We start from the raw sequence: 21,065 nt of genomic DNA, 5'->3' as shown, positions 1-21,065 counted from the left end.
GTGCTTTGTATTTGACATTTGAAAAATAAATGCTGGTACATACATTTGTACTTTTTTGATTTGACATTTGTGCAATACTGGTTTCCAATAAGAATACTTAAAAAAAAAAAGACTTGTTTGATATCTGTGGCTGTGTTTTTCTTTGAGTATATGGTCAGACTTTGTAAAGAAGTACTTAGGTGGCAAGCATACGACCCAGATTTTGAACCAGCATCTTATGATTTAAGTTGTAGATATGAATAAGTGGATGTGGATAAGATGTGGTATCACTTCATACCCTTCATTATTAATGGATGGGGAACTAATTGCTTTCGAGTCCATGCGTACAGAATAAGACTTTTATAGATTCCCTCAAGTGCAGCATTTAGAGTTGGGCGGTATCCAAATTTTGATACCGTCAAACCTCCTCCCTATTTTACCAGGGTATACAGTATTACCGTGACTAATTAAAAATTATGATGTAAGGCTCAGACGGCTTCACCAAACTTTTGGCTTGTGCCGACACCGTTCAGAAACTGAATACCAAACACTAATACTGAAACAATAACAACATAACATGCACAATATTAACAACTTTTATTAGCAACAAATAGCAGCTTATAAAAAAGTGCAAATACAACAGTCAAACAGAATTAAATTAACATAAACATCCAGAACAGTTTTCGCGCACACAAATCATTTAAATTAAATCACAGCCTAAACAACTTTTAATAACAACAAAGAGCAGCACTTTTTCCGGCTTTAATAGGGCACGTTGTGGACTGACAACTTTACCTGCGGTGCTGAAAACCCGCTCTGATGGTGCGCAGTATTGGCGAACCGAACCAGTGTGAACGGATAAGCTGGTGGCGCGGAGCGGGGGTGTGTTGATCTGATGGTGTTCACTGTCTGATAACTGTACAGGTCCTTCACTCAACAAAATAAAGAGAAATGTCCCACAAAGCAATGTTACAGGACCAAACAACAGTAACGTAGTAACTGGTCGTGTCTTTGGCAACTTATATGAGGAAAAAAATACCGCAGTTATTCGTGGAGTGTCTGTCAGCCTGTCGGTCCGACCGACTCTTCGTCACATTTCTGCCCCAAAAACAGCGTCTGTCCCCGGCAAAAAACTCACCAACTGTTTGTCGCGGTGATTTTTCAGTGAACTTTCCCCCAGAAAACAGCCTCTCTCCCCGAGTGAGTCAGACAGCGTCCTGTTGACTGATGGCGATTATGTAATTATGTAATTTAGAGAAGAACGTAACTTTGTCACTTTCCAGGATGTTTGGTGGGTCAGGATCTCATCACAACACATTAAAACATCATCCATATGATGATAAACAGTCAGCAGGTACATGTTTAGATTAACAGGTGGACACCGGGGAAACACATTGAAAAAAACACACGTCATCATCATGACATCTACCGTCACACCTCTTGTGGAGCCGCAGCGCCGGCTTGCTGTGTGAATTATACTCTGGTTCGTCTTTTACTCCGGAGTTGCTCGGCTCTGTGTGAACAACCAATGGCGGAGAATTGGAGAACCGCCGCTGCAGCGATAATGCGGCGACGCTGTGTGAAAAGGGGGTGCATTGTTGTTTCGGAGATGCGTCCTTATTGCACAATTTACAAATTGCCTTGTCAGTATTTACCGCCTCTCCCTTCTCCTTAGCTCGGAACCCGAAATACTGCCACTAAATACATTATATTTAATATTTAATCCTTATCTCCTATATAAGTACATCGTATTTTTTTTTTAATGACGGTATTGAAACTGATACCGTTGCTATTTTTAAGACCCCGCGGTATACCTTATTACCGTATTACCGCCCAACCCTAGCAGCATTATTATGTAAAGGAGGTCTTTTAGGAAGAAGGTAAGGAACAGTTGTGTAGAAAAATAACAATTTTACATTGTCACATAGCGGAAAAACGAGGACTGCAGAGAAATAACATGTTCATCAGACAGCCACGTGGTTTTTACAGGACACGCGGTTTACAAAGTACAGTTAACTGAGATCTTCAGCCACTTTAGACCTTCCAGCTCTGCAGGCCTGGTCGTTTCTTCATGGGGATAGAAGCCAGACCTGCTCCTTTTTCATACCTGTTGCAAGTATTTCATGATTTACCAACTGTACACAATATCGAACGGTGTCATTGCTACAGTTAGAAATGTGTAATAAATTTGTAGTGTCCTCAGCAATGTATTGCGTATCCCAACCTCAAATCTTGCCTCGTCTCATAACAGTAATGCCAAGATAACAACAGTAATAACAACTCTTCTGCAGTGGACTAGAGGCTACAGTGACTCACTATCGCCTCTCAGGCCAGGTGGTGGTATTAGAAGGAGAGGCCCGTCCTGGCTGCATCGCGCAGTGGATATCTCTGCAATACAATACATATGTCCAGATCTTACAAAATGCACCTTTAATAGTCTGTAAGTACATGTTTCTTTCTCAGCAGACTTTGTTGTAGTAATGCCACTGTGTTCCCAGATCTCAGCAATTACTTTTTGTAAGTACAATAATATCAAAAATGATAGAAATCTTGGCTAATCAAATGGTTTAGCAAATCGCTCAACTTTAGATGTTAGAGAACTGGGAGCACTTAACTGTGAGTGCTGTACTCTTGGAGTCTTAGAGACAGAACTTTTCTTGAATGCAGTCTTCAGCAGCACGCTTAGAGGAAAAGGAAAGCAGGACATGCTGTTAGTGTTGACAACCAAGCCATCAAAAGCTATCCAGTAGCCCACAAGTCAATCAATGGTTGATATTACACAGAGGAGCATCACTTACATCTCGGAAGCTGTGTTGAACCATCTAAGGGAGTGTTATATGGAGTTTTCTTATAAGCCTAGAGCTAGTAGTGTTTGGACAGATGCTTTGGCAAAATTGTTGTTAAACTTTCATGCCAATAAAGCCCCCATTGAATTGAATTGAATTGAATTTAGTACAGCGTGAGTCTCAATGTCTCTAGTAAAAGTGTATGATGAGTCCAGCGTTTGCATGTGGGGACAAAATGGCTGCTGTGTGAAGTTCATATCAGTATAGTAGTCAAGCAGCCATCTTGGGCAGGGCAATATGTTGTCCCCTGGTTCAGGTGTAGACCAACTACAGAGTCATCCAAGTAAAGCTAGCCACTGTTGCAATGAACTTGCATGAACTTTTAGCATATTATGACTGTGTTTTTTCACACCCCTCTTTGTAATCCAAAATGCTGGGACTAAATTGAAGTAGCACAGGACCTCCCAACCAAATGTGGTGTGAGCCAGCCTTTATTAAGTCTGATTTGCCTGGAGGCTTCGGATCTTGTGAGAGAACATGCGGGCGTTCCTTTGTTCATCAGGCTTTGTAATGCAGGTTTTTTTTTTTAATTCGCCAAAGCAAAGGTGCTCTGAACCTACGATCTTCAACACATGTCTAATCGTGGATACGACTAATGTGTGCGTGAGAGAGAGAGAGAGGACATAATTGCACACATCATCAGGGTGGGTGTGAGTAGTAGTGTGATGTAGGAGTGTGCATGAAGCCTTATAATACTACTGAAGCCAGACTTGTAAATTACAATCAATGAAGTTGTTTATGTAATGCTGAGCATACAGAAAACTGTAAACACTCAGTTGTGCACTTTCACACACACTTGCCTTATTCCATATAGAGTGAGGTTTGTTTTACAGCATTAAATATCACACTAGGAGCATGTGCTGTCTTTCAGAGAGTTTAAGATTTACAGGTGAATATCCATGATGAGTGAAACTGGGTTACATGTCTTCTGTTCACATCTCAGTCATTTGTCAAAGTGAAGTCCAATACTTCGCCTCTTTCACCAAAACTTTTAAGCTGCCTCAGTGGCTCTTGGTTTTGAGCTCTTACCTTGCGAACCATCTTTAACAATACAGTCCCTCTCTGAGATTACCGTATATCTGACTTCTTCCCTTTTCTCTGTTTCCTTTATTTCTTCTTTTGTCTGGTGTCTTTGTTCTTTCAGGAACAAGAAGGTATAGCAGGTGTACTATCCTAGCATTAGGGCTGTCACTTTTTCAAAAAATCAAGTTCGAACGAATTTGAAATGACACGCAATTTATTCGAATGTATTCGAACCCCCCCCCCCCCCCCCCGGGACAACACACAACATTAATTTTTATTATTTTATTCAGTCAGACGAGGTTGTACACTTGACGTCGCTCCGGCAGCTCCGCTCGTCTGTGCCTGTGGTGCCTCGGTCTCCGCTGCCGCAAGCTAGCAGGTAGCAGATTTGTTGTCGTTGTAGTGAAAGACAGCTGCTTTCGACAGACGGCTTTGGTCGAGGGTTAATAGGTCAAGCTGATAGTGAATTTTTTGAGCGCCCTCTGCTGGATCACAAGGCGAACTACTTCAAACGGTCTGTTGCGCTTATAGACTGTAAATCTTGAATTCGAACAGGTCATTACATTCGAATACGAACTTTTCCCCCCACATTCGAACGAATATTCGAATTTCGAATAAAAAGTGACAGCCCTACCTAGCATCCTCCAAAACAGGCAACAGCAAACCTCCTGAGAAAATGACCTTTGCCCACTATCGTGCTAGAGACATGCCAACACAATCTCAACACACACTTCTTTCACCAAGCCTCTGTAGTCAATTCCTCATTTAATATCACTAGCAATAAATCACCATGGTATTGCCCCCTCATTTGATTTGGGGGGGGGATCTGATTATGCTGTATTGTGGAGTCATTTGAGCTGAGCTAATTAATCACCAGCAGCCTATTGTTTTTTTGGGGGTTTTTTTTGTCCTCCCAACGCCCTTTCTGCGTTAATTGAAATCGCTTAGACTCGGGGAGTGACATCACAGTTTGTGTGCATGATAGCATTAATTGCAAGCTTTCATAAAGCACTTTGTATGTTCTTAAAGGAGAAATAAATTCACCTGAACACTAATTAAAGAGAAAGAAACAAACCAATCATGAATTGATGTCATATTTTATGGGGGTGGGGATAGTCACGGCAAGCTGTGCACAGTTGCAACATTCGAGTTTTACTGGTCCCATGAATGTTTTTGATGGGACAGTGTGGCATGATTTTAAGGCGTTATCTTGATGTCTTATTGGAGGTGCCCTGGTTCACATAAACCACAGTTAGTCATCGTCAGCTCTTCATCCAGCCAGGTCACTATGGATGTTATTGTTTGTAACCATTCTTCCCTGTGATATTTAGATTAGACCTGCTGTCCAAATAGTGATTAATATGTCCATATATTATTATATATTATTATGTAGACCAGTTCATATTGAAATGTTGCACTGCCAACAAAACAATGCTAATCTTAGTGGGCAAAACAATGCATTTCCTATAGCTGCTTCACAATGGGCAGTGACATGATGGCAAAGGAGCTATGTTGCCTGACCAGAGTCAGGGACCCTTTTTTATAACGCCAACCCCCATTTTGCTCTCCCAAAATTTCTTGTCTATAGACCATATACTATCAGTAAAGCCAAACATTCCCAAAAATAATCTGAAACAAGGTTTGTCCTGGTTCAAATTGAGGCAGTGGTGCCACCATCCTGAACATTTGCACATATGTGCATGTGTGCCATGCTTTCAACTGCCTCAGTACACACTTTTTACAAGGAATGTATTTAAGGATTTCTGATAATTAGGATGAGGAAAAAAAAAACTCAGAAGAGTGCACACCTCTGCCAAGGCCCAACAGTCCCCTTTAAGTCAATAAGCCTTATCCAATATCAAACTTTATAGCCCTGTATCGCTCTAAATTTTCAAACCATACTGCTAATCTATGATTTAAGCCCACTTGTTCTGTAACCGCTAACCACTACAACAATAAAAGGTTGGAATAATAGGTTGGAAGGAGAAACAAAGTTACACTACAAACAGCATTTATACTCAACATAGCAACACACACTTAAGAGCAACAAAGTCACATTTACATTGAAAATAACATTTATTCAAAACAGGAAAAAGACCCATCCTTCATCCAAGTTTAGGTGGAAAGTTGTGTTTTTTTTCATAACTTTTGTTTTACTTACTAACTTTACGTACTAACTTTTTTTTTTTTTTTTTTGACAGCTAGAAGGTACATAGGAAATGGATATGTAGAAATGTATGACATACAACAGTGGTCCCCTGGCTGGAATTAACTTTGCAGTTATGTGACATGTGCAGTAACCATTTGGCTACCTAGGTGCTCCGGAAAGCTTTCAGTATGAAGCTGAAGAAGAAATTAAGAAATGTTTGATTTGTATTAGCAACAACTTTATTACAGCTCAAATGCAGCTCCAATATGGCTGTGAGGAAACAATCGGTAAGCAGTGAAGCTAATATCTTTAAGATGAAACTGCAACCATTGGAGTGAAACTTCACTGTAAACAACTGACATTCAAGGCTCAAATGTCATCATTTATCAAGAGACATAACCATTACCACCCTAACCTCATATGTGTTGAGCTGTGCAGTGCAAGATACTGCTTAGTTTGAGGAAAGAGATTGTCACAGGTTGGCCTGGTCATCTCTGCTACTAAGCGGGACAATTGTAGCTTGGCTTAGTGTGGTTATCCCCTGTTGCAGAAATGTATGTGATCACAGATTATCACGGCACATTGTGGCTAAAGCGGCTACACCAGGTCTTTGGAAAAATACTTGAAGATAAAAGTTGACCCATTAAAACTGTTGAGATTCAATATGAATTTCAGTCACTATAATGAGAACTGACAGCTTCAGAAAAGACTCATTCTAATTGTTAGATTAGCATGTTGAACACAGTCGGGTCTCTGATTGTTCTCTGACATTTTTCATCAGTGGTGTGGAGCAAAGATGTCATTATCTCACTCAAGGACGCTCATAATCGCATCCTGTCTTTAATGAAGTCTGACCCTGTGACCTTCTGGTCACAGAAGATCGCCTCTTAAAACACAAAGGCTGCCTGCTGTCTATTCAAGTCACAGCTCCTGTATTACTGTGCGCCTGTATTTGTGTTCCTTTGGTTTGGACTGGTATGGTTCAGGATCTGAAATTATAGGCTGGCATTAGATAATAACATACCATAAAGCTATGCGTAGCAGCAGTGCTGCATCGTTACATAAGGCCTGAGCTGAAGTTCACTTTTCCAGCTCTGTGAGTTGTTGTTTTTTTTCACTTTGGCACCTCACAGTGCCTCTCTGCAGCTCCCTTGGCCCTCACCTCTCTTCTCCTCATCTCCTGCTCTCCACTCTGCTACACTACACTGCTCCTTTTTTTCTTTTACCAACTCTTTTGGCCCAGAGTTGCTGTTTTTTTCTCTCTTTCATCCACTATGGCCAACTTTTACTTCTGCGCTCTTTCACTACATGTGGTCCAGATTTCTTCCATCCAGATCCTGCTTATCCTCTGTTGAAGCTCCTTATCCCTCTGTGTCCTGTCTGAACTCTGTATGTGTGTGCATGCAGCATCACTGCTGGCTGGACTTATTTTCCCTACTCACGCCGTATTCCAATCTCACACAGACACCTACAAACACAAGCTCGCACACCTGTGTTCTTATGCCCCGTGGCAGAGCAGCAGTGTACTGTAGCGTACAGTAGGATATATGTGTGTTTGAGTGACTGCAGCTGCTTTTGGCTGTCCAGGCTGCCTCCTCATTTTCAGCTTCATTTCCCCCCTAATGAAGATTTAGAGGCAGCAAAGCTACTGGCACAGGGCAGGAGAGCAGAGGCAAGGAGGATGGGAGGGATGAGGAAGTAATTACAGCAGGAGGAGAAGGGAGGCAGAAATGAGAGTCAGAGGGAGGACATGGAGGAGATGAGAGAGGTAAGAGAAAAGGAAGCATCAAGATGGAAGGAGAAGAAAGTTCAGGAGATCCTGAGGAAGACAGGGAGGCAGTGAGGCAGGCAAGAGAAGAAACGAGGGAGAGGGGAAGGAGAAGGGAAGGATGGAGGCTGAAGGGGAAGAGAGGACAGCTACAAAAGAGAGCGAAAAAGCACGATGACTTTTGGAATAAAGATGACTAGAAAGAAAGTAGCCGTCTCTCTTTCTCTCCTCATCTCTTCTAATTAGCTCCCAGGCTGTGATGAATGGCACAACACTTAGGACCCAGTCAGCGAGCCGACCTTGTCATGTGTGTTGATGGGGTGGGGTGACTCTACACCCCCTCCTATCTTTGTCCCCCTCTTACCTATTGTACCACCTCCTGTGGAAGCAGATGCTTCTAATATCTAGGTGTGTGTGTGTGTGTGTGTGTGTGTGTGTGTGTGTGTGTGTGTGTGTGTATATATATATATGTGTGTGTGCGCACAATCACTTGTCCACAGTGTTTTTATGAGTGGGCACTTCGTCTGCTGGCAGTCTCTACACATCGGTGTAAACACTCTCAGGTGTGCACTTCCACACACACCTGCCTTATTTCATATGGAGTGACCTTTGTTTGCAGCATTAAATGTCACATTATGAGTTTGGAGTTGACACTGTCATATAAGATGTTTAACAAGATGATTGCAAAGCTGTCCTAAATACTATCTCCTGTAATTCAAGGCCAAAGAGGCCTTTTTCCCCTGGTTGTCAGAAGTCCTGCCTTCTTGCACTGCTTGTCCACTGAGAATTCTCACTGTTTAAATATGTTCTGTGTTGTTATTCCCTTTAGGAATTTGCTAACTGGAACTTGACATTAAAAAGATCTGAAAAGGTATTATATAAAAATATATTTCAATTGGGGTTTCTTACAATTTGGGTCTTTTGTTTTTATAGATTTGGCTATCAATGCTGTACTCACCAACTACTTGCTGAGATTTGGGAACTCTGCAACCTTGCAAAAAATAATATCTTAAGGGGAAAGTTATATTTGCATGGAGTTGAAACAACTTTTCTGCTGTTCTGTGTGTCATACCATTCCAAATTAAATATCTTTCGGTTTTGAACTGTTGGTTGGACAAAACTATTAACTAACTAAATTAACTAAACGGAACTAAATTAACTAATTATTTAATCACTTGAAGTCTGCCTCAAAAATGTGTGTGTCTTCTTGTACCTACAGTTGAATGTTTGAGCCTCACTGTGTAGAATTGACACTAGAAGGCTGTTTTCACATTCATGGCTTGAAGTCTCAATTTTCTTTATGCTCAGTGAAAGTCAGATTTAAACGGTGGGCCTATGAGCATGATTTGTGACATCACAAATAGATAGCTTGTTAGCCAATCCTGTTCCAATATTCAGCATACACATAAGTGTGAAACCTGAAGCCTTCATTGCACATACACTGAGAAGGCAGTGAAGTATACCTTTTCAGACAGGCATTCCGCAATAGCACCACAACAAAGGCTTGACTTTGCACCGCTTTTGTTTGTTCACACTGAGCATTGCCTGCATTACGTCGCTTCAGTATGTCATTTTATACAGCATGCCAGCATGCTCAAAATTACATCACATAAATCACCATCGGTAAATATAGCGGACCCTGTCGGGCTCTCAGAGAGGTATGCTGTTTTCCAAGTCGGAGTTCACTGAAGACTCAATAGGGACAATCAGGTGACTTTTCCACAAGTTTTTTATAAGTTGCCAAAGACTAAAGGCAACAAAGACGTGAGTTTAAGTTTTTTGCTCAAAATCACTGCCAATAAACAGCAGTCGCTGCCTGGCTCTCGCTGCCTGGGAAAGACACTGTTGTGACAAAGAGTTGGTAGAATAGACAGGGTGACGTCTTTTTTTTCCTCATATATGTTGCCAAAGACACTACCTGCTACCACATTACTGTTGTTTGGTCTTGTAATGTTGCTTTGTCGGGGACATTTCTCTTTTATTTTAAGCAATATCCAGTGAAGGATCTTTTCACACAGAGACTCTGCATTATCTCTGCAGCGAAGGCTTGCCAATTCTCCGCATTTGTTTGTTCACACAGAACCAAGCAGCTCCAGCATAAAGCCGCAGTAGTGTGTCAATTCATACAGGAAGCAAATGCTGCGGTTCCAAAAGAGGCATGACCGGTCATGATGACATTGACATCTTTGTGTTTTTTTCCATATTTTTTCCCGGTGACCACCTGTTAATCTAAACATGCACCAGCTGACTGTTTATAATCATATGGATGCTGCTATAATGTGTTGTGATTGAGATCCTAACCAACCATACATCCTATGTCCAGCAAGAAAACTTTAAAAAAGACAAATATCTGCCTAATCATAGATTCAGGGTTTTTTTAAAGAGGAAGGAGTAGATGTAATTTAAAGGATTTTAGGAAAAAACATTTTAGAAACAAATTGCTAGTATAAGTGTTTGATACATCTTAAAACATCTCTTTAAAACTAGTCATACTTTGCAATGATAATACACAACCAGATAATCAGACAGGTTGTAAACAAACCCTAAGGTTAGCAAAAGTTATTTGGAGATAACAACGACCAACAGTAAAATGGTACTTGATTGTTCCAAAGCTTTCAACCATATTTTATGGTGTTCATCATCATTCTTTGCCATGGAACTTTTCATTATTCTGAGCACTAAGCCTTAATGCCGCGTTCAGACCAAACATGAAGAAAATATTTTTGTAGCGTTACCCGCGCAAGAGTGATTGCAGGGTTCTAACTTTTTAATTGCTTCTACTCGCACTAGTAACACAAATAAAAATAAATGCGAACCGCATCAGTTTGAACCCAAAACGAAGAGATTTCTCTGTGATCTGACTGCACAAAATCAGAAGGACGCCAAAATAACAACATCATAATGCCACCTTGTAAAACGCTTGAATTCATGCTTCATCAGGCCTGTCGGCCAGACGACAAGCAAACAATTTTTAAAATGCTTGTTCCCTGAATGGAGTTCGGATCGATAAGAGCTATGCTGTGCTGTGCTCAGACGTATTTCCAAAACTTACCAGGTAGTCTTACTTTCTATCTCACTTCCGTTCACGGCAGCTCCTTATTTGTCCGGTCTTGCTACGAGTAGTAGCTCTTGGTGTCCGCAAATGGCCCTGAATAGAGAGTATTATCCTCTCCTCCATTGTTGTTCATGTACATCCAGACATCAGCAACGTGAACATCATGATGTCAGTGTGAGCGTCAATGCCAATAGGCTTTCGCAACACGGTGAAGATTTCGATTGAGTTCAATATTTTCAACTCACACGAATGCTCGTTTGACACGAATTTCAAGTGAGAAATCGCACCGTCTCATTCGCACCACCCGGACCCATCCTATCATTGATTTTGAATGTAATGTAGTCGTGTGAAAATGACAGCAGTTGATGAGTCTGTGACTGAAATCACTCCCTCATTCACTTTTTGTTTAACACAGTAACAGACATTCAGTAGTTTACTCTATAGTCATCAGTAAATTGAGATTTCAGATACCTTTAAATCATCATCACTGACAGCTGTATTATCTCATAGCTGCCTGACAATCTGGTGCTGAGCTCTTGTGTCATACGATCATAAGTTTCCCAGGTCAAGAATGAACTGTCCACAAAAATGTGGTGATACATTGTTTGTGATATGCCTTCTTTCATCAGTCAGTCATGGTGTGTGTTTCAGATTCAGTGTGTTGTGTATTTTTCCCTCCTGCAGAGCAGTAAGAACTGGCGGGCTGCGGTAGATCTGACGGGCCGGCTGCTGACAGCTCATGGTCAGGGATATGGAAAGGCTGGCCAACCAACATCCCACACCACCGACTCCCTGCAGGTAAGACGCCAGTGACTCTGTCTTCATCCATCCATTCATCTGTCTGTCCATCTCTCTGTGTCGGAGAGTGAAGCCAGGCTGTGGCTTTCTCTCCAGATTCATGTAATAATTCCCATATACCACTTGAAAAGTCATACTTCAATACATTTTTGTTCATTTTTTTGTTTCCAAACTATTTTGAGTGATACTATTTTTAGTTTCACTACAGGAGGGGGCAGATGTGGAATTTTTCTTTTCCTTAAACACCTCTGCACAATATGTTAGACATGACCATGACCAAAACACGGACATCTGAAGGAAAGGACAGTCTGAGATTTTTTTCGTCATTTTTTCTTTTTCTTTTGCAATACTTGTGTGTTGATGCTAGCACATTCTTATGCCTGTGTTTGTGGGGCTCTATCCAGAAGATGGATGGCTGCATTAGCTCATTAAGAAGGCCACCCATGTGGTGGGCTCTGTGCCTGAGACTTAAAATTAATCGGCTGTGCTGTTGCCTTGTGCTTCATATTACTGTTTGTTTTACTTTCCTAAACATCCTGGCACAATTTTGAAGTCCAGGCTTTAAATCAAGGATAAGGTCAAGTAAGTCGGATGAAAGTCAGCGGCAGGAAGAAACCCACAGTCCGCAGAGCATCAGCACCCCACACAATGTGAAAGAGGTTTCAGGCACAAGTAACAGTCCAAGACAGAACCAGGCACATTGTTGAGTGGAGAACATGCAAGGATGTAAGCTGTTGGTGAAATGAAATGGCCAAAGTCCAACAGAAGGAGCAGGAATCGCAAGATACTGTTCAAACAGCAGCACCCCCGTTTGGCAACATGGAGGAAGTGGACTCCATCAAAAGCCATTCAGTCTGCTAAGTCTGCTCTTCACTTCAGGAATGTGGTTGGGCAACCCCAACATGGAAGAGCCGTTCTTGGTCATCAGGTCCAGCAGAAGAGGTGGCTCGTAGTGGAGGAGGTGAGAAGACAGGAGGCAGAGTGACACGCCAGCGTCATCTCAATGGCCAAGCATGGCCAATGGACCAACTGGAAAAGTCTGGAAAAGAGAAATACCACAACCCAAAACCTGAAGCGGTGGTTCAGAGAAGACCCCACTTGTCCCCTTTGTCAAAACCTGCATCACTGAGGCACATTTTAACAGAATGTGCTATGAGTCTCGCCAAAGGGCGAAGTAGTTGGCGGCATAACCAAGTTCTCAGACAGCTGGCATCAGTCTTGGAACACAGGCGAACATCGGCATTGTTGGTTGTTCAAAAATGAAGACAGCAACTCCCATGATCCCACACTACTTCACAGCTTCATCAAACTACAACTTTTGCTTTCGACTGAGAGGCACCTAGTGGCAGAAATTACAGACTGTGCTATTAATATCAATATTAGTATTGGCCTCAAAAATCCAATCACAAATTAATTTGTTGGGCTCAAGAACAACACATTGCATCAGAATTGCAATACCATAATGTAATTCTTGAATAATATAATAAGATTAATTAATAAATAATGCACTACTGTATATCCCCAAAATGTAACAATGTCTTACATCATAGATAAAAAATAATTACTGTACAATGAATGTAAAGACATTTTCTTACATTGTTAAGATTTTTGTTGAGCTCTGTTTTTACCAAATTAATTGCAAAATAAATGCAGTTTTCGTACTTGGTAATTGAGAGTGTTTGAGTCAAAAGACATAGGCACATGAAAACATTGATGAGTGACAGAGAGCAGTACAACAGTGACCAGTGGAGATAAGAGAATTTGTATGAGGTATCATTTTGATGCTTCTTTTGCACATTGAATATTTGATGAGCACTTTATACATTTAACAAAGAGAGGGAGGCATGTCTGTGTGTGTTCCAGCTCTGGTTTGTGCGCCTGGCCCTCCAGACCAAACTGAACCTCTTCCAAAATGCTGAGCTAGAGTTTGAGCCCTTTGGCCACCTGGACCGACCAGACCTCTACTATGAGTACTACCCCACTGTTTACCCTGGGAGAAGAGGTATACACACACACACACACACACACACACACTCGGCTTGCATAAAACCACACAATCCTCTGTCCCTCGGGGTCATTATTGTTGACCTTTTGTGTAGGAGGAGTACTTTTGGCATTGAGCACAGAAACTTTATATAGAAAGAGTTGTGTTGTAAAATCATGCATTATTTCATATCTTTACATATTTTATATGTCCAAAAGCTACTCTATGAATTATCTCTGAAAGTTGAATAGTAGTATTCATGATAGTGCTGAAAAGCTGCTCTGAAACTCTTACATGTGAGTTTTGAATGTGTTATTAGCCTGCTCCTCAAAAGGATTTTGCATTTTACCCACATTTTTAGGATACACAAGCATACCACCACTGTCCTATTAAATATTCAAAGGAAAGTTTCTGCCAGGAGCTTGATATTAGACTGTATCGTTGAGAAGCTCCAACAACTCTACTTGTCTCCAGCAGTTCTTTGGTTTTGTTTTTCCTCTTTTCACACTGCATGAATTGCTCTCTAATGTATTCCCATTACTTTGGATCTGCTTCGCCCCTCGGGCTACCACAGTGAAGGCTGTAGCTGAGACACAGCTGCACGCACACAAGCACACACAACCCACACAAACTCATACAAAGAAGGAAAAAAAAGCTTACTTGAAGTTACACCGCACGCCTTCTAAAGAGAGCACCGATTGACTTTCCATTGCTCAATTTAAACGCTTTGTGCCCTGCTAGGTGCTCGCAGACAAACTGGCACGAGTTGTTTAGCCTGACATCACAAGTCAAACATTTCTCCGTCCAATGCTTGCATCAACTATCTATTGCCCACGATCGCACTCTTTGAATGCCTTAAGAGACGGCTGCCCATGTATCAGTCTCTGAAGAATTAGGATCGACTAAGCACTCGAGAAGGAATCAATTTTTGGCAGTTATTAATTTGTTTGCCAAATGAAAAGTTTAGTCCAATATGGAGTCAGAAATATTAAGATCTGAATGCCACATGCCTGTCAAATTGCATTCATTCATGTCCTTTTTAAAGCTGTACCTCTGTGCTTTACTTTCAGTCTTGATTCTTTTCATGATTTAATCAGTCATGCATCAGTCTTCTCACAGGTTGAATAAAATTAATTCTCGGTCAAATGCTAACCTTTCTTGCTTCTTTGAAATGGGATCCTTGCTTTTTTTCCCTCAGCTGGATGAAAGAGTATGGGCCTCTGTAATTGTACTCTAAAAGAATCACAGTCACCTGGTTTATTGTCAGCCCAAAAGAAAGATCGACATGCTGACTAGACTGATTTGTCCTGAGAGTGTTTAACGTCTGATATTTTAATAGAGAGCATTACACAAAATTGTATAGATCCTCTGTGAGGTTTTCTTGAAGCAGACACAGTTCAGTGTTTTTCCCCAAAGTTATAAAATCATTTGCATAGACAATTGACTGAACCTTTACTTTTGCAAGCTAGCACTCCTCTTCTTCCCTGCCTTTTGTTGGTGCCTTTCTATGTTTTTGTGGCATCTGCCACCAGCTGACACTCAGAAATTAGTGCTTGGTCAGACCAAATAGTGATTCAGAAAAAAACAAAACAAACCAAACACTGACTCTAGAGAGGGCCTTTTAAGTTTTTCACATTTATGGCAGCCAACGTAGGAGAGGTTAGACAAGGGATACTTCGTTTGTTGCAACTTTCAACCTCATCACTAGATGCCACTACATCCTACACAGTGGTTCTTTAATTGATTTTCTCCACAATGTTGTTGTCACTAAATGCTGGTCTTGATGGAACCCTGAAACTGTTTGAAGGAATGTGTGTCTTGACAGATATGCTACTGTGTGTACATGTGCGTCCTCTTGTATGTGCTAGTAGAAATATGCATTAGAGATGTAAACAAAATGGGCCCCCACTCATAAAATCATTGCTTTATAGCTCCACCACTACTCAAAACCCCTTAGAGTACCCTTTAAATTTAAATTTTCAAATCTGCACAAGGTTTTGGTCCAGTGTTTTGTTTACCTTCTCAGTTAAGAACACTAAACCTTAAAGACACTGTAAAAGCATTAGAAGGCTTCACACCAGATAGAGACGGAATAACAAATCAAGCCAAGAGAGAGCTCTGTCCAGTCAGCATGAAGAAAAAACAATGTAACAGGGAAGTAATAGAAACACGGGGAAATGAGTTTGTATTCTGTGGTGTAGATGGGCAAGACAGAAAGCACAGGCAGACAAACAGGAGAGATGGAAATAGAGATACATAGACTGGCAGAAGTAGCAGCCAAAGATGGACCAGCTAACTAAGCTTCAGATCTAATGACAATATCAAAGAGACCCTGATCAAAGCCTCGGAGACTCACCTGAATATGGGCTCTTCCTCAGTGGTGTGTGTGTGTGTGTGTGTGTGTGTGTGTGTGTGTGTGTGTGTGTGTGTGTGTGTGTGTGTGTGTGTGTGTGTGTGTGTGTGTGTGTGTGAGAGAGAGAGAGAGAGAGAGAGAGACGTGTGAATGATGCAGAGGCAAAGAGAGACAGAAGGATTAGGCAGAAAGATGAGTGATGGAGCTGTGCAGCACAGAGAGAGAGAGATGAGAGGGTTTAATAAGCAGCCATACGTAGCTCAATGCCATCTGTAGGTTCCTGCCTTCAGGGCTGTGTGCAGTCTGTGTGTGGGTGGATGGGTTTATATTCTCATCTCACACTCTGTGTCTTTCTGTCTCTCTCTGCCTTCTCTCTCTCTGTCTTTCTCTCTCTCTGTCTTTCTCTCTCTCTCCCTCCTTCTCCCTCTCATGCTATGTCCTCATTGCACCCTGTTTCTTTTTGTCCCCTTCCCCTTATTTCTCCCTCTCTCTACTGTCTCCTTCTTGTCCTTCCTCCTCTCCCCTTCCGTCCATCCCTGCCTCCCTCCTCTCTAGGCTCCATGGTGCCGTTCTCCATGCGACTGCTGCATGCCGAGCTTCCCCAGTACCTGGCCAAGCCGCAGGAGGCTCTGGACCGCTTGCACAATCTCAGAACTGTCTGCCTTGCTGTTAGTATACACACACACACACACACACACACAAACGAACACGGTTTCTGGATGGACATAAAGATATGCATACTCTGTAGTATTCACACAACAAAACTACACACCCACAGGAAATCACATTAACCATACAAATCCAGCCAAATATGGATGGATTTTAAAGTGAATATGCAGATTCAAATATATACACATAAAAAGCCTTCAGAGCAAGCAGTGAGGCTCCTCCCTCTGAAATGTTAATCCCCTCCCCCTGTTAACAGATTTTGGAGAACTTGGAGAGAGGCTTGGCTGAGGATGGCAGCATGATCACCTTAACACAGGAGAATAGGCGAGGTAAGCACTCTCTCTCACACACACACACACACACACACACACACACACAAACACACACACACACACACACACACACACACACACACACACACACACACACACACACACAGACATGGTCATGCACACAGACATTTGGCTACAGACCTGGCCCCATTCCCAGACTGCATCACACTGTGGGAGGAGAGTGAGGTCATGGGCCCCTTTGGGTAATACAGACACACATGGCCACTGAAGCAGAGGTACACCTGGTGCAGGACTGCAGCATACCTCAGCCACACATACACACACTATGAACCACACAAACACACCAATGCGGTGCTCTAAAAGTGTTTAGCACCTCACTGCTTCAGTACCCGTGCTGAATATTAAATGGTCTCTCTAGCCCTTCATGCGAAGCAGATCAATACAGATCAATCTGATCCAATCCACTCACATCTGCACAAGTGTTCTGGGGAAATAGGCAGCCTCTTTCGTCTAAAATTCACTAGTTTTAGGTAGACACACCAAAGCACAACCTCATGTAGTAGTCTTCTCTTCTCATCTCATCTCATCTCATCTCATCTCATCTCATCTCATCTCATCTCTTCTCTTCTCTTCTCTTGGACTTTATCAACACAGCAATACATCTTATTGCAATGTTCTTTTAGTCCTATGTTTGCAAGTTCTGCAAATACCAATAATTTTGCAACTTTTCCAAAGACTGTGTTTCAGGCGTCTTTTTTTGAAGTGACTAGAAGCTATTAAATCGGCTAATTCAGGGCAATGAACAACCACAAGCCACTTGGTGAATTTGAGCTAAATGTACCAAGAGACTTGCTTATAATTGGGCAAATTGGCAGGGTGACACATGTACAGATATAAGTGTGAGGGTGCACTGGTTCTGCCAGTTTCTCCCCCTTATAAAAGCAGTGTAATAGCTGTGCCCTCTGTCTCTCCTCTCTCTGCCCACGCAGACAGTCGACAGTCAAGTCAATAACGCAGGGCCTTGCTTTCACACATCAGACCCCTACTGAGTGATTAGCTCCTCTCCCCAATACACACACATAGACACACGTGTGCAGCAATGAATACTAATAGCACACAAGCTCTTCCACAGGGCACTGTCTGAGGGAAAAGAGGAAAGCAGAGTGTGCCGCAGTGTCTTCCTCACCATCTCATCACCTTAAATTAAAACCCTTTTTTGTGTATATGTTTGGGGTTGAGGAAGAATGGGGGAAAAGGGTAATGTTACAGGAATGCCCCAAAAAGTCAGGTACAATGAATAGGACAGAAGTAGGAAATAGGAAGTAACCCTTTAAGAATAAACCCCTCTGTCTTTCTTCTTTTTCTCTCCCTGTTTCCAGTGTCCGCTAAGCTTTGGCGGTCTCGCCTCAGCCGGGTCATGTACTCCATGGCCAACTGTCTGCTGCTGATGAAGGTATGTGTGTTTGTCAGCTCAAGTTTGTGTGTCATGGTGTGTTGGAGTGAATGTGTCCCTGTAGGCATGTCTGAGTCTGCCTGGATGTGTGTGTGTGTGTGTGTGTGTGTGTGTGTGTGTGTGTGTGTGTGTGTGTCTGTGCGCGCGCGCGCGCGCGCGCGTGCATGTGCATGTGACTCAGAGATCTCTAATGCCAGACTGGTGGAGGATTCACAGAGAAATCCCCCTAGACTGACCACTAATTGGATTCTTGGTCAGTGAGGGAGAGAGAGAGAGAGAGAGAGGTTGAGGTATAGATTTGGATCAGGCGCTAGAGAGAACCACAGTGCCATCTACTGGTGAGAATTGACATTACAGCATTTTTACATCTCTCAGTTTCAGTTTGAATATGCCAAACGCTCAGCTTTAAAGCACCAGTGATTTTATATGTTGTAGCACATCTACTACAAATCATAAACACTTAATATTACTGTTGACTGTTTCGCAAACCATACTTGAGTGCTTCAAATTTTTTCTACATATTTTTTTGATACCTACAAGGTAGACAATATTGTTTCTATTCATTACTGCATGGTATGAAAATTAGATGGCTGATTGTTAAAACTTGCTTGAGTTGTATGGTCTATCACAAAAATATTTTGTGAACATTTGCAGGGTATGACTGGTGCTGCTCTGAATGTCTGCGAATGTCAACATACCTCATTAAAAGAAAGAAAACACCAATATGTTAGCCCCTCTTAATACTTACAATTCTCAAACATGCTTCATAAAAGGACTAATCAAATATCACAATATTTTTGACCAAATACCTCAATATCAATATTGTGACAACTGTACTGTAGGGATGACTATATATACATTAGAGCCCGACCGATTTATCGGCTGGGCGATATAAGGCATTTTCCAAACTATCGGTATCGGCATCTATAATGGCCGCTAAATGAATATTTAAAAAATTTAGTAAAAACTGACAAAACACCCATGTTATGAGTGTTGGTGTTGCATAATTTTTCCACCAGAGGACACTCTACAACGTCCCTGTTGGCAACACTCATGTTTAGAACGCCACAAACCCTACAACCAGCTGATCCAGCCAGAGTAGGGCAGAGCAAACCAGTTATCCACGACTGTGACCGAGATCACTGCGCATCTTGAGTATGTTGTGGACCCAAAACCGACGCTGCTTGGTTGTACGGCGCTTGTAGGACTTCCACAACAGGTAAACGGCGGCAACAGGTACAATGTCAGCCATAGCGACTTTTTTGGAGCGGCATGAGCAACAGCGAAAAAAATAAAGTCCGGTGTGAACGCACCTTAAGCCAAGAGTGAAACGGAATTAGCTAGTAATTTTGATGTTCCTCTGTTCTGTTGTGACAATAAAACAAGTTTATTTTTAAACTGCATTATGATATTATTTCACAGGGTAGACACCCTTAAAAAGTCTTAAATTCATGTATATAAAATTAAGGCCTTAAAAAGTCTTAAATACATTTAGTTAGGTCTTGAATAAGATTGTTCATTTACCGCTTACGTCATCACCTTTTTTGTTTTTTGTTTTTCGTTTTTGGGAAACGTGTTGGCGAGATTCACAGTAAGCTCCGTGCGTTGTACTTCTTGCTGAAGTATCCAGGAACGTAAGTGGTATTTGGCAGTGTGTGTGCGTGCGCAGTTTTTTAAAAAAGTGTGGGTTATTAGAGTTAACTAAATTAGGTTAAATTCCTAGATAAAAACTAAACTAAAAATATTAATCACTTCTTAAATTAATTAAAACTCAACTGAAATAAAAAGCAAACTGAAAAACCAAATTAAAATAAAAAATAATGAAATTTAAAAACTATAATAACCTTGACACACACTCACTCCATTCTTCATTGTTTGAGTTGTTCTGTGAATGGCAATAAATTGGGTTATTTTTGAAAGTAATTCTGGGACTTCATTTTTCCTTACTGTTTCATACTTCGTGTAGGTCTTCAATTTAGTTCAAAAACGTCTTAAAATGGTCTTAAAAAGTCTTAAATTTGACTTATTCAAACCTGCAGAAACCCTGATTTCAGTGAGGACTCATAAATAACTACAAATAACTAATGTTACGGAAATCTGTTGTATGTTTTGTTACGCGTTTCTGGGTTTTTTATTTTTTTTAATATATATATATCGGCTGATATATCGGAATATCGAATTTTTAAATCACCAAATATTTGTATCGGTATCGGCCTTAAAAATCCTTTATCGTTCAGGCTCTAATCTACATTCACAAAATATGAGCACAATGAGAGTTTTGATAAATAGTCATCAGTTATGTGGATATAATGATATATAATAGTGGGTAAAAGCAAGTATTAGAACAACAGTTTGTTAAGTTCAGAATATGACATCATCTTACTGTAATGCAGCCTTTAAAACAGGAAAAGACAACACTAACTGCCATATCACAAAGTTACTATATCCAAAATCTATGACATACAGTCTAATATCACAATGACAATATAATATTAATATATCACCAGCCCTGGCAGATTAATCCATACTTTGTGCTCTAGTGAGTATTTGGGGCAGCAGGAAAGTGCATGTGGGATTGAGTCAAAGTAAATTGCAGTGTGTGTTCATGGTAATGAAATAACATCTCACCAAGTGCAACGGTGTGGGTCTGATGTGTTTTGAACAGTTTCTAGACAATAGTTGAGCTCTATGGCAC

The 21,065-nt window shown here is 41.3% G+C and overlaps 1 protein-coding gene across 1 annotated transcript in view; it reads left to right on the top strand.

The window, feature by feature from the left end:
* The window catches only part of trappc12 (trafficking protein particle complex subunit 12), a 71,567-nt gene that overhangs the window by 41,969 nt on the left and 8,533 nt on the right, over nucleotides 1-21,065 (top strand). The window contains exons 4-8 of the mRNA XM_084380416.1: nucleotides 11,505-11,618; nucleotides 13,482-13,620; nucleotides 16,511-16,623; nucleotides 16,881-16,953; nucleotides 18,297-18,370. Coding sequence (XP_084236542.1) covers nucleotides 11,505-11,618; nucleotides 13,482-13,620; nucleotides 16,511-16,623; nucleotides 16,881-16,953; nucleotides 18,297-18,370 — 513 coding nt within the window. The remainder of the gene's footprint in view (nucleotides 1-11,504; nucleotides 11,619-13,481; nucleotides 13,621-16,510; nucleotides 16,624-16,880; nucleotides 16,954-18,296; nucleotides 18,371-21,065) is intronic.

This window comes from Pagrus pagrus (assembly GCF_965226575.1).
Source record: "Pagrus pagrus genome assembly, chromosome: 18".
Classification (NCBI taxonomy): Eukaryota; Metazoa; Chordata; class Actinopteri; order Spariformes; family Sparidae; genus Pagrus; species Pagrus pagrus.
This window is presented reverse-complemented; position numbering and strand designations above follow the sequence as displayed.